Here is a 12,627-nt window from a genome sequence, read left to right on the forward strand (position 1 = left end):
TTAAGGATGGTGAACACAAAATAAAATTCTTTTGTGGACAGCCTCTGGCCTCAAGACAATCCACCGTGAGACATCTACTCTACCTGAATCTCTGCAGGACAGCTCACCTGGATCTAGAGGTCCTGACCCTGCCTTGCCCCACCGCCACCAGAGACACTACGACTGCCCTAGAAATGCAGTCATCACACACCAGAGTTCAAACCAAGCAAACGTCATTCCTTATGGATACACGGCTCACGATCACCTTGTACTTTTCTTGGCCTGTAACGAATACAGGTGGATCTAATGCCTGGTAAAGATCCTACCACTTTATATGGATGGATTAGCATGATAGGGCTGGATTAGTCATTGGATACAATCCGATCCCACCACACTCACTAGGCCACTGGGCTCTGCAAAGTGATGACGAGGATACAGGGACTCTACACTGGTACATTATGTCCTAAGCAAAGCAGAGGCAAGCTAGGACGTTCCGGGATCACATTCTCCAGAGACGAGAAATATGAAGGAAGAAAAGTTCACAGCTTTCTTACATCTCCAAGGCCTGAACTATTTCACTAGACTCCAAGTTCCTTGAAGGCAAGGATGGTGTTCATGCTGTCTAGATGTCAGAGTGCTACAGAGAATGGGAACACGAAAATAGTAGAAGCCCCAAATCCTTCGACTTAGTTGCAGCTAGAAACAAAGTTGAAACCAGAGTTCATACGTCTTTTTTTTTTTTTTTTAATGGCAAAAATACTGAGATTCAAAAAAAAATTTTTTTTGAGCTATTGACTCAAAAGCTTTGAAATGATAAGACCTGCCACTACATCCTGTTATGTAGACAAGAATAAAGGCTGGAGATATCTGCAAGTCTGCTACCCTGACAACACAAGAATATAAACATTAGCCAGGTGAAGGGCCTTTCTTGGTAGTTTTATTCTCATTCTATATCCTGTCACTGTAAAATTGAGTTATTTGTCTTCAAGTAGTTTTTCCAGGAGATTCTACTTTAACTACAATGGTTTATGGTTATATAACCATAAACCATTTACTTAACCTTGGGACTATAGTGCATGTTTACTTGTTCGAAGAAAACTGTATTTTCTCATTGAATTTCCAAAAGAGAAAACTGGATTTCAATGGACGCTTCAGCTTCAGAATATCTGATCCACTGACCATGCCATCATCAATCTGGTTGTCTCCTTAGAAGTCAAAAATAGGTGGTGACTATCAGAAAACAATTAAAAATATAAAGCAGAAATTTTTACTCGCTCCAAATAGTAGATTCCAATTCAGTAGGTCTGCGGCAGGACCTGTGTATCAATATTTTTTAAACAAACTCCCTATGTGCTTCAATGCCCACCAAAGTTTGGGAATCAGGCAGAAGGAATGCCCAACTGAGGCATCTAAGGACTTGTTTTGGAAGGACACCAGGAAAGTCACCAACTCACCCACCCACCTCAATATGCCTGTTTTTATTGTGATATAACTCATACACCATGACACTCACTCTCTAAAAGCATACATTACAGGGGCTTTTAGTATATTCACAGAGATGTGCAACCATCAACACTATCTAATTTTAGAACATTTTCATCACCTCAAAAGGACACCCCTTACCCGTGAGAAGTCACCCCTTCTCCCCAGTCCCTGGAACCACGAATCTACTATCTGGGTCTATGGATTTGCCTATTCTAAGCATTTCATATAAATGGAATCACACAACATATGGCTTTGCGTGTGTGGCTTCTTTCACTTAGCACGATATTTTCAAGGTTCACCCATGCATGTTGCATGTACCCATTAGTACTTGCTTCCTTTTTACGGTTGAATAACTTCCCATTGCAGGGACAGACCACATTTTGTTTTGGATATTAATTTTTTGGGGGGGGGGGCCCACACCGAGCAGCTTGTGGGATCTTAGTTCCCCGACCAGGGATCGAATGCAGGCCCTCGGCGGTAAGAGTGCGGAGTCCTAATCATTGGACGGCCAGGGAATTCCCAGACCACATTTTGTTTATCCACTCATTCGCTGATGGACATTTGGGTTGTTTCTGGCCATTATGAATAATGCTGCTATGAACATTCATGTATGCATTTTTGTGTGGACATGTTTTCAGTTCTCTTGGGTAGATATCTAGGAGTGGAACTGCTGGGTCACATGCCATACATTCTATTTTATTTCAGATCTGAACCATTTGCTCCTAACTGGTGACTCCACCTAACATCCACTGAGGAAAGTTCTTACACTGTTGACCAATAAGTTGTCTTTTTCAAAGTAACACTAGCAAACAATAAAATTCTGTCTCCTTTGTGTTTTGATTTTTATGGGACTTCAACTTACTGGCAGCATGAATGACTCTCTTACCCACTTGGCATCTGCCAAAATTCCAGGAGAATTTAAAACTGCTTAAAAACTGCTGAGAAATGAGAGATGTGCTGTGTACTAAAGTGTTACCTTAATATTACAGATTAAAATTAATTCTCTGGAAGGGAAAAACACAACCCCACAGAAACAGGTGAATAGTAAGATTTAAGGTCTCACAGCTTCCCATTAAGAAAGAGTCCATTAAAGAAAAATAATACAGCTAAAAAAATAAAAAAACATGAACACACGCACACACGCACACGCGCACACACACACACCTAATTCAATCAACTGAATGTGCCAAATAAAAGCATCGTTTTAGTCTCACATTTGTTCAACACAGATGGACAGATGAAAATAGACTGATGTTTCTGGGTGCGGAAGTTTCTCAGGGCAACTTTTATTAACTGAGAATTATCAGGGCTGCTCTCTCTGGGGAGTTAGAAAAGTATCCAATTATTTGTAACAAAGAAGAGCTCAAGGAATGCTTTTAAAAAGTGTTCTACTGGAAAACTTATCCAGAAACTCACATTAGCTCCTGCTGTAATAAAGTTAAATGGGAATCTACTCATTTAAAGAAAAATTAAAACCAGAAATCAAGAAAAGTGCCTATTATTTGGTAAATGAATTCAAAAGCTCAAATCCTGGATTAATCCTCCACGTTTGGCTCACAAACATAATAAAACATTTATACATATGAATTCTTTGTCAAAAGAGCTTAAGAACATTTCCCAGCTCTCCTGGGTTTCAGTTGATGCTCTCAGGAGATAGCTGTGTTTCCCTTAAAAATAAAAGTTATTTCGGATTGGTTTTGCTACTAATCCATGAACTCAGTTATCCTTATTGCCAAGTTAAGTCACTGCCCTCCCCCATGTCCATCCTCCTGTATATTGAGGCAAAAAGGAAAAGATTAGAAGACAGGGGATCCAAGCATAGCTTGGTCTTTGAATGGGCAGGTAACTTTGACTGAGTCCCTTTACCCCATGGAGGACTCCCTTCCTCGTGTGTAAAATGAATGGGCTCTATCTGTTAGGCTGGGGATCATCAAACTTTTTCTTTTAAAGGCCGGAGAGTAAATATTTTTGGTTTTGTGAGCTATATGGACCCTACTCAACTCTGCCATCTTTGGGCAATAGCAGCCTTAGGCAATAAGAAAATAAAAGAGGGGCTTCCCTGGTGGTGCAGTGGTTAAGAGTCCGCCTGCCAATGCAGGGGACATGGGTTCGAGCCCTGGTCCGGGAAGATCCCACAAGCCACGGAGCAACTAAGCCCCTGTGCCACAACTACTGAGGCTGCGCTCTGGAGCCCGCACGCCTAGAGCCCGTGCGCCGCAGCAGGAGAAGCCACCGCAATGAGAAGCCCGCGCACCTCAACGAAGAGTAGCCCCCACTCACCACAACGAGACCCGCACAGCAACAAAGACCCAACGCAGCCAAAAATAAATAAATAAAATAAATATACATTTTAAAAAAAGAAAATAAAAGAGCACGGCTGTGTTCCAATTAAACTTTATTTACAAAAATAGGCTGCAAACTGAATTTGGCCCAAGGGCTGTAGATTGCCAGCTGCTGTGTTCAATGATTTGTAAGGTTCCCCCTAGGATGACTGAGTAAAAGTCACTGGCCACGGAAACCCTGTAAATAATCAAGTCATCAAGGTCTGACAGTGGAGAGAAATGTACAGCCCAGCACACAGTGGGACAGGAGCCTCCAGGTTGGGACAGACATTGGGCTCTTCCTCACATTTCCATCGACTGCCTACTCCTATTTCGGTTGGTACCTCACCCATGCTCCACTGACCATCCGCCTTGGGCTTGGCTGAAGCATCGCTCTGTGGGGGTGGAATAAGGCTTTCCAAGAGGCTGCTGGGGGTCAGATGATACACCCCAAAGTCGGGGGGGGGGGGAAATGGCTCTCCAAGCAGAGAAGCGTGGCCAATGGGAAACAGGAGATGAGAAGGAGGTGAGCAGATAAAACACCTCTGCTCTCCCGTGGACTACTCAAAGGCATGACTCCTCTCTGCAAACCTGGTTCTGGAGAAGTGAACACACTTGCTGGGCAACCTGCTCACTGTCAGCTCACTGTCAAGGCTGGCCAGCATCACGTGGCATCTTCCTGTGCCTCCCTTCCCCCTCTCACCCACCCTCACCATTCTGGGCTTATACCTCCTAAATACCGTGTTAACACTTAATCCTTGCCTCAGGCTCTGCTTTCTAGGGAAACAGGACTAAGGCACCCTCCTCAAATGATCCTCTTTCTTTAGAAATGAAAGACAGATAAATGAAACTATTGGATTTAAAGTACACAAAGATTAATATATATGAGGTAAAATACTGACTCATACACTAAGCAAAACTAATCTTGGCCTTCGTTACTGGCTTGAAATATCCCTTCGAGGTCCAAATTGTAAAAATATATCTTAAGTAATGTCTAAAAAGCCAGCATCTCTCCAAAAAGAAGACCTGAATATCTCTGACCGTATCACTGTTAAGTGATTAAATGTGCATATCTGGGCTTCCAATTATAAATGGAACAAAACAACTTTGTGCTATATTTCTTGAAATGCAATTATCTGTTATGCAAATAAGACGTCCCGCTTAACACTAGCTTAGGTCCCTGAATAGGCTGGCTATTGATAATAGCGCAATATCCAGAAACTAAACACAACTCTCATTTTTGGCAATAGAGTCAACTTTGGGTGGAAAGGAGCACTTTTCAGGACAGTGCAGCACAAGCAATTTCCTGATACCAGAACCCTGGGGCCTGAGCTCAGTACCACCCTGCCTGACAAAATGCCCCAGAGAGCCATAAACCGTGAGGAGATAAGGGGAGATGGGTGGGGGGGAGATGCTTCCCAAAGTCTCATGCTCTGATGGCCTTGCTGAGTTTCTACGAAAACAATAGTGTCATTGCATTAACTTACCCACCAAAATTTCCTGTTAGCCATCTGGCCCAACACCATTTAGTAAATAATGTTTGCTTTCCCCACAGACTTAAAATATCCCCTCCCCCACCATAAATCTGACCTGTATTTCAGTCTGTCTTGACAATCTTTTCTCCTTTGCCATTCAGGACATTGCCTGCTCCTGGAAGCCTCACATCTCTGACGATTCTTTCCAAGCCCCCTCTGCCCCTCCCTTAAGCGTTGGTTCTGCAGGGCTTTCGTCCTCCTGGAGGCTTGCCCTGGGTGACCTCCTGCACGCTCCTGACTTCAGTTCTCTGCTGATGAAATCCAAGTTCCGGGCCGCTACCTGGGCTTGCGCAGGTCGGTCCCCGCACAACGGGGCCAGGCCAAGGGACAAGTGGGGGTGTAACCCAGCCTGCTCTCTGCCCACCACGCCGTGCACCCACACAGCTCCCCAGAGTCTCATCTTTAGCCCAGATGACGACCCCTGAGTCACAGACCCATCCGTCCAACATACACTACCCATCTCTCCCTGAATGTTCCCCAAAGAACGGTACGCTCAACGTGGAATCATCTTCTTTCTTCCAAAGCCATTCCTCCCAAGTCCCCTGTTCTCACTGAACAGCTCCGGCACACAAGGCAGAAAAGGAATCTGTGCGTTCTTCTTTCCTGGACCTGCCACATCCTGTCTGACAGATCGTACCTCCTCCTCTCCGGCCACAACTACAGACAGGGAGCTGACCTCATTACTTCTCTTCTCATCGAGCCTGTCAGGTTCCAGCTCACCATCCTATAACCCATCACGCTGCTGCACGAGCAATCTCGCCACGATATTCTGAGGATGTCGAGCCAGCGCTCTGAACCCTTCCATCGCTTTCCATGCCCACAGGGCAAAGCCCCAACTCCTCACAGTGACCCATGGGGGTCTTTAGTGGATCAGACCCCCAAGTCCCCCCCTCTCCGTTCCTCACCCACGCCAGCCACATCTGCCTTCCCCCTGCTGCCTCCCCTCTGTGTGTGCTGCCACTGCAGCTGAGAACGCCCAAGGCAAGGACCCCGCATCCCCGCCCTCAAAGACTTGTCTGATACCCAGATAAAGCTGGCGACCCCCTTCCTTGAGCCTGCAGGTTTCCACGTTAACACCCGAAACACTCATTGGTTTCCGTGTTTCTAACTCCATCACACCTGCAGTCTTTGAAGGCGGAGATGGCCTCTGGTTTGATTTTGTATCCCACAGCAAAGCACAGCAGCCCTGTAACAATCCCCATGCAGAAAATCCTAAACGGATTTGAAAATAAGCAGATTAGCCAGAGCAAGGTAATACAAATGTAAATTGGGCTTTAAACTCCTTACATTTGTACATGGTGTAAAAACGGGGACAGCACGTCTACGGTACCCCAGCGCCCTCTGCAAAAGAAGCGATTAGGGATTAAGGGAGACCAGGAGAGCTTGGAAGAAAGGTAGACAGACAGCAAGAAGAAGAAAGAAACGGCCCATGGCGCCTGCGAGAAGGGGGTCTGCTTCCTGGGCAGTGGTGCGCGATTCTGGCCAGAGTCCCAGGGCAGCAGAGATCCAAGAGGTGGGGCGGAAAGGTGGGTGCAGCTGGCCCGGCTGTGAGGAGACACATGCTTCCAGGAGTCAGGGGTCAGATAAACGTGGGTGTGAGAAGAGCGAGAGGCTGCTCTGATAAGCACCTTCCTGCAGAAAGGCAGTCAGATTAAAAAATTTACAAAGCAGCCCAGCAGCCAAACAAAATGGGGCTAAGATTCCAGAGGAGAATCAGAAAGATATCTGGTCTTCCCAGTGCCTTAAAACTATAAAGCAAAATATTTAACGTGATGTTCAGGGTCTGCATGATCCCGTCAAACATGACTAACATTGTTGTCATGCTTCCCATCTCAGCTGAAGGGAACCTCCTCCTCCAGGAAGCCTCCCCTGACCTCCCAGGGTCTCTCTGGGACATGCTCTCAAAACACTGTGGACTCCTCCTTCACAGCCCTGCTCTCGACTGCAATCAAATATGGACTCATTTAAAATCTGCTCCTGGGAATTCCCTGGTGGTCCAGTGGTTTGGACTTGGCGCTTTCACTGCCAGGGCCCGGGTTTGATCCCTGGTCAGGGAACTAAGATCCTGCAAGCTGGATCAAAAGTTAAAAATATGGCCAAAATAATAAAAGTACAGCCAAAAATAAAAATAAAAAATAAAATAAAATAAAATCTGCCTCCATTAGTAGAAGCTAAGCACTTTGAGGGCTGAGGCTGCTTCTTTTTTATTATTATATCCTCAGCATCCCACACTCTGCCTGGAACATAAGTGAGGCCCAATACATGTCTGTTGAATGAACAATTCAATCAACCAGATGAAGAATGAATTAAACAATGAATGAATAAAACTGGCATGTGTCTAGTGCACTATAGGATATTTATCAGTATCCCTGGCCTCTACTCACTAGATGCCAGTATATTCCCCAGTTGGAACAATCAAAATTCTTTTCAGACTTGCCCCCTGGTGAGCAAAATTGTCCCTATTGAGAAGCACTGTTATACTGGATTGTTGAGTAGGCTAAGTAAAATTATTTATGGGTAATTTAGTGCATTTTTAAAAAAATTTATTTATTTATTTATTTTTGGCTGTGTTGGGTCTTCGTTTCTGTGCGAGGGCTTTCTCCAGCTGCGGCAAGTGGGGACCACTCCTCATCGCGGCGCGCGGGCCTCTCACCATCGCGGCCTCTCTTGTTGCGGAGCACAGGCTCCAGACGCGCAGACTCAGTAGTTGTGGCTCACGGGCCCAGTTGCTCCGCAGCATGTGGGATCCTCCTGGACCAGGGCTCAAACCCATGTCCCCCGCACCGGCAGGCAGACTCTCAACCACTGCGCCACCAGGGAAGCCCTAATTTAGTGCATTTTGACATATAATATGTATACAATAAATGTAATTGTTTGATTACTGATTAAAAAAAAAAAAAAAGCTGGCATGTGTCTAGAATGCAAGACCAAGGAGCCAGGAATACAGCAACCAATATGGCCCATGGGCCAACACCTGTATGTCATCATACAGCTTGGGAACTCCTTAACTAAGATCGACTTTTACATTTTTAAATGGTTGAAAAAAGAAGCCTATTCCTTGACATGCAAGTTATTGGAAATTCACCCTGCCTGGTAACATAAAATGGGATTTAACTATCCCCTTACTAAAGAGAGGGCTAGTTAAATGAATGAGAGCATATACTAGCAACGGACTGTTTGTTACATGGCTATTTTTAAAAAATCAGTTAGATTTTAGAAAGCTACTTTTACCCTTCTGCCCCTTTGCAACAGAGTGGCTAATTCAGGACAAGAATGGAGCCGAATTCTTGATGATCTCAGGATTATTTGGTCCGATTTCCGCATTTTACAGATGGGGCACTGCCCATACACACAGTCACCTCCGAAACTTCGAAGTCTGATAACAGTACAAAGCTGCTCACGTGCTTCTTGTGAGTAAGCTTCTGATTAGAATGGTCAGAAATAGTTCCACTTCCCTTTTCCTAGAAACCCCTGGTTACCTCTTCAGCTAGAACACCCCCCCTTGAGCGGAAGGCCAGGTTGCCACGGAATATAAACAAACCAGACGCCCCAAGTGGCAGCTGTCAGCTGCCTTCTCTGTTGCTTCCTCTAAACAGCAGCTGGCTCTCCTGTCACCAGTTCCCCACCCCGCCCCCGCCAAGTGCAGGTTCATAAACATAAACCATATCAATGGTCCTGTCGGGTGGGAAGAGGTAACCGTAAGTCAGGTAGGCACAGATGAGGGAAGTGAGGTGCCGAAATCCTACCCGAATCCATGTTCTGCCTTGGCACACACATCTGTGATTCCCACCAAATCTAACTTTCTGTGTTTCAATCCTCTCCGTTCTCTGGTGGCAATTTCCCTGGGGTCAAGAGACAGAGCTGCTGGCTGGCTTTGCTCTGCCCAGCCCAAGACCACAGCCTGTACACTGCTCTGTCCACCTTGTTATAGATTCCGCCACTCCTCCTTCTACGACCCTTCTCCAGCCTTCCTGCAGGTCATTCTACAGCCTACGTGCTAGGATCCTGGAGTTGTTGTGAGGGCTCAGTGTGCCTACAATGATCGGAGGCAAAGAGACGTGGTCCTGACCCAACTCAGAAATGCGCAGGGAACCTCTAATTACCGGTTAGAATAAATAATCCATAACTAGCCCCAGAATTTCCCAGAAAACATCCTAAGAAACTCCAGCCAGTGAGATACTTCAGGGAAGAGAGCGATGTTGTGATGAAATTAGGGAAACCCCACTCTCATAACCCTTGTTCGGGTATCAATCAGCGCGTTCCAAGTTCCAAGCAATCGTGCAGTAGCGTAACCTGTTTGATTTGATTTAAACCAGCTGTGGACCGCAGACCCTTTGGCGATCTCAGTTTGGAAAACACAGCCCCAGACCATGAGGCTGGGTTCCACAAAGATGTCGGGTGGTTGTGAGGTTCCAAGGATGACCCCAACTTTGAAGGGCAGCTTTCCCCACCCAGGCTCAGCCCCCTGCCACCCAGCCCTGTGAAGAAGGCAAGATTCCCCTGCAGACTCTGAGGTAGATTTCAGGAGGAAAAGTCTGAAGCCCAGGAGGTGAAGGAGGGAGGAGAGAACCACCCCTCCAGACGGACAGGACCCCGGGGCTGGCGCAGGACGCTGCCCAGGGCGGGACTCACCATTGGTGGCCGTGTTGACATAGTAGCGCCGGCCCTGAGGGGATAAGTAGCTCTGCCAGCCTGGTGGAAGGACAACGGTCTGGCTTTCCTCTCCCGGTGGAGGGGGCACCATTCCAGGCTTCTGTGGAGGAAGACAGAGAAGGTCACACACATGTGGCATTTTTGCAACTGTCTTTCAACCAGGAAGTCAGAGGCAGATGAAGTCTCCCTGGAATGGCTCGACACTGGCGGGGGCGTGTGGCCCACGGGCCTCCCTGGGGGAGGTTACGGGCTGCAGGTGTGATGTCGGGGGTTGCCTGAGCATGAGGTGTGAGGAGCCCTTGATTTTCAGAACCACCGCAGAAGGGACAGCACCCCCCAGAGGACGGGGGAGATGCCCGACGGTTAACACAAGAGCTGGGTTTTCTCCTCCTGGGCCCCCAGAAAACCACTCACAGGGGTGCTGCACCTGCCTGGAGGAGGCGGGTCACTTCCCAGCTCCCACTGTGGAATCTGAAAATCCCCAGGACCACCAAATACAGCAGCAGACAAGGCCCAGGGCCTGCTGTGGGAACCGGCCAGGAGTAATTAATGCAAGTCTCAGCAGAGCGAGATGTTAAACTTTCCATAATAAAGCCAGGAATCAATGACGATCTAGGTGGGGTTTTTCTAGTCAAGTGTCCAAATCACTCTGGCAAAGAGAGCTGGGAATCTGAGTCGAAACAGACTTCCTTTCCATCGTATGTGCTGATGGACGGTTTAATTCTTTAAACTATGCACGGTAGTACTTGGAAAAAAAAAAATCAGAGGAAAAGCATAGAACAGAAAAACAAGACGCAGACACAAAGGCTAAAACAGAGGCGATCTGTGGTGGTGGGATTCTGGGGAATTTTTATTCTTTTCTTTTTGCTTCTCTCTCGCATCTAAATTTTCTTCAGTAAACACAAAAGCAAAAGCTGTTAGCTAAAGAACATTGAAAAATAAGGAAAGAAGGTCCAAGTTAGCCCGTCATACAACTGCGGTTCCTTGTGAAGAAAGTAAATTGACTAAAATCAGAATTCCAGCCACACGAGGAGAGGTGCTGTGAATTTCTCAGCAAAGCTGGACCCTGTTCAGAAATATTAAAACGCGTCAGCTTCTAAGTGCCCTCAGCATCCCGCAGCCACGCCCACGGAGGCAGGTGCTCATCGCTGATGACCACCGCTTAGGAAGATAAGAGATCCAAAGTGAGCAGCAGAGACACGCAGCTCCCAGACTGCGCTCAGCTTTCCTGAAGCTGCAAAGCCACGTGCTTCTGCTTCCTGGGGTGCCCTGCGCACCCTCAGCGGGATGGGATCAATCCTAGCTGCTCCCGGGACTTCCGAGTAAACACAGCCACCCCGTGGCCCTCTGAGTAACGGCGGTGTACGTGTCATTATGAATTTTCACAATTTAACTAAAAGCTTTCCCCCACGCCCCGATCGCTTCTGTCTCCCACACCTGTTAGCTTACGGCTCCTCTCTGACTCCGTGCGCTGGCTTCTAAAAGAACTACCAGGGGCCAGAGAGCAGTCGGGAGGCCGCCTCACCAGCAGAGCATGTCCGCTGAGCCCAAGCACACCCCTGTGCACGTTTCCCTAGGCGTCCAGACACTGCTCCGGCCTCTTCCAGATTGGAAGGTGGTCGCAACACGTGCAAGCCCTGTGATGAGTACAGTGTCTGTGTGGATAACATATCCCACGGGCAGGAGACAGACATTCTGGCTGAGTGGAGTTGGGAGTAAAATACGAGTAGGGAGCTCAGGAGGTTGGCTGAAGAGAGGAACATTCTATCAACAGAACCAGGTTGCTTCTGCTTGAGTTCAGGTAACTTAGAGCATCCAAGAAGGGAAGGCCAGATTACAGCCTGTCTAAATAACCTAGTAAGAAATGAGAAATTGTTAAGAGGTATTAAACAAGGCTCAGAGATGGACGTGGCCAGAAAGAGGTTGCAGAGGAGAGAGGGACCCAGCAACACAGTGAAAACCAGCCCTCTGGCCTCAGGCTCACTCGATCCTGACACGGCCCCTTAGCTGCCACGTGACCTGGGGAAATGACTCAACCAGCTGTGTCTACGGCCACATCTGTGAAACATCAGCCCAGCTGTGGAAGATGCCATGGAGATTAATAACAAACTGGCCACCTAGGACAGTGCCTGTCACCAGTTGTGCCCAATGGGCGTTCCCAGCGGAACGGGGGGCCGTTCAACGCTGAGCAAGACCGGGCTTCACACAGCCTCTGCCTCCTATAATGTGAAGTGCAGGGGCACACACCTGGCCTCCGCCCCACCCTCCCCATCACTGTGGCTGAACCGTCACCATTAACAGTCCCTTCTCTGAGGTTTCTGTTTCCAGGACTCCTTGACTTAGAAGGCAAACACAGACCTGTAGGGGAGGCCACTGGGTCAAGATACTGACTCACATGCTCTGGTGAAAAGACCCCTCCTTAGCTGGGCTGGTGGAGACAGTGGACCGAACCTTCCGTCCCTCTGGGTCCCCCTTGTGAAATAGCATCAGTGACATCTGTCCTGTCTCCACAGCTGCACGGTGCTTTTCTCTTTAGAATGACTGGTTAATCTGCCTAACTCTGTAGGGTCAGAAGAAGCCCGGGTTTCCATCTGAGGACATTGATGACCAGGTAGGGGCCATGAGGGCTCTGAGGTCTCCCCCGTCCAGGAAAT

The 12,627-nt window shown here is 47.5% G+C and overlaps 1 protein-coding gene across 4 annotated transcripts in view; it reads right to left on the bottom strand.

The window, feature by feature from the left end:
* Positions 1 to 12,627, bottom strand: part of GAS7 (growth arrest specific 7) — a 204,925-nt gene that overhangs the window by 73,897 nt on the left and 118,401 nt on the right. For all 4 annotated transcript variants that reach the window (XM_082441416.1, XM_082441414.1, XM_082441415.1 and 1 more), the window contains exon 2: positions 9,953 to 10,073. In XM_082441416.1, coding sequence (XP_082297542.1) covers positions 9,953 to 10,073 — 121 coding nt within the window. The remainder of the gene's footprint in view (positions 1 to 9,952; positions 10,074 to 12,627) is intronic.

Source organism: Balaenoptera physalus, assembly GCF_965194825.1.
Source record: "Balaenoptera physalus genome assembly, chromosome: 20".
In the NCBI taxonomy this organism is placed as follows: domain Eukaryota; kingdom Metazoa; phylum Chordata; class Mammalia; order Artiodactyla; family Balaenopteridae; genus Balaenoptera; species Balaenoptera physalus.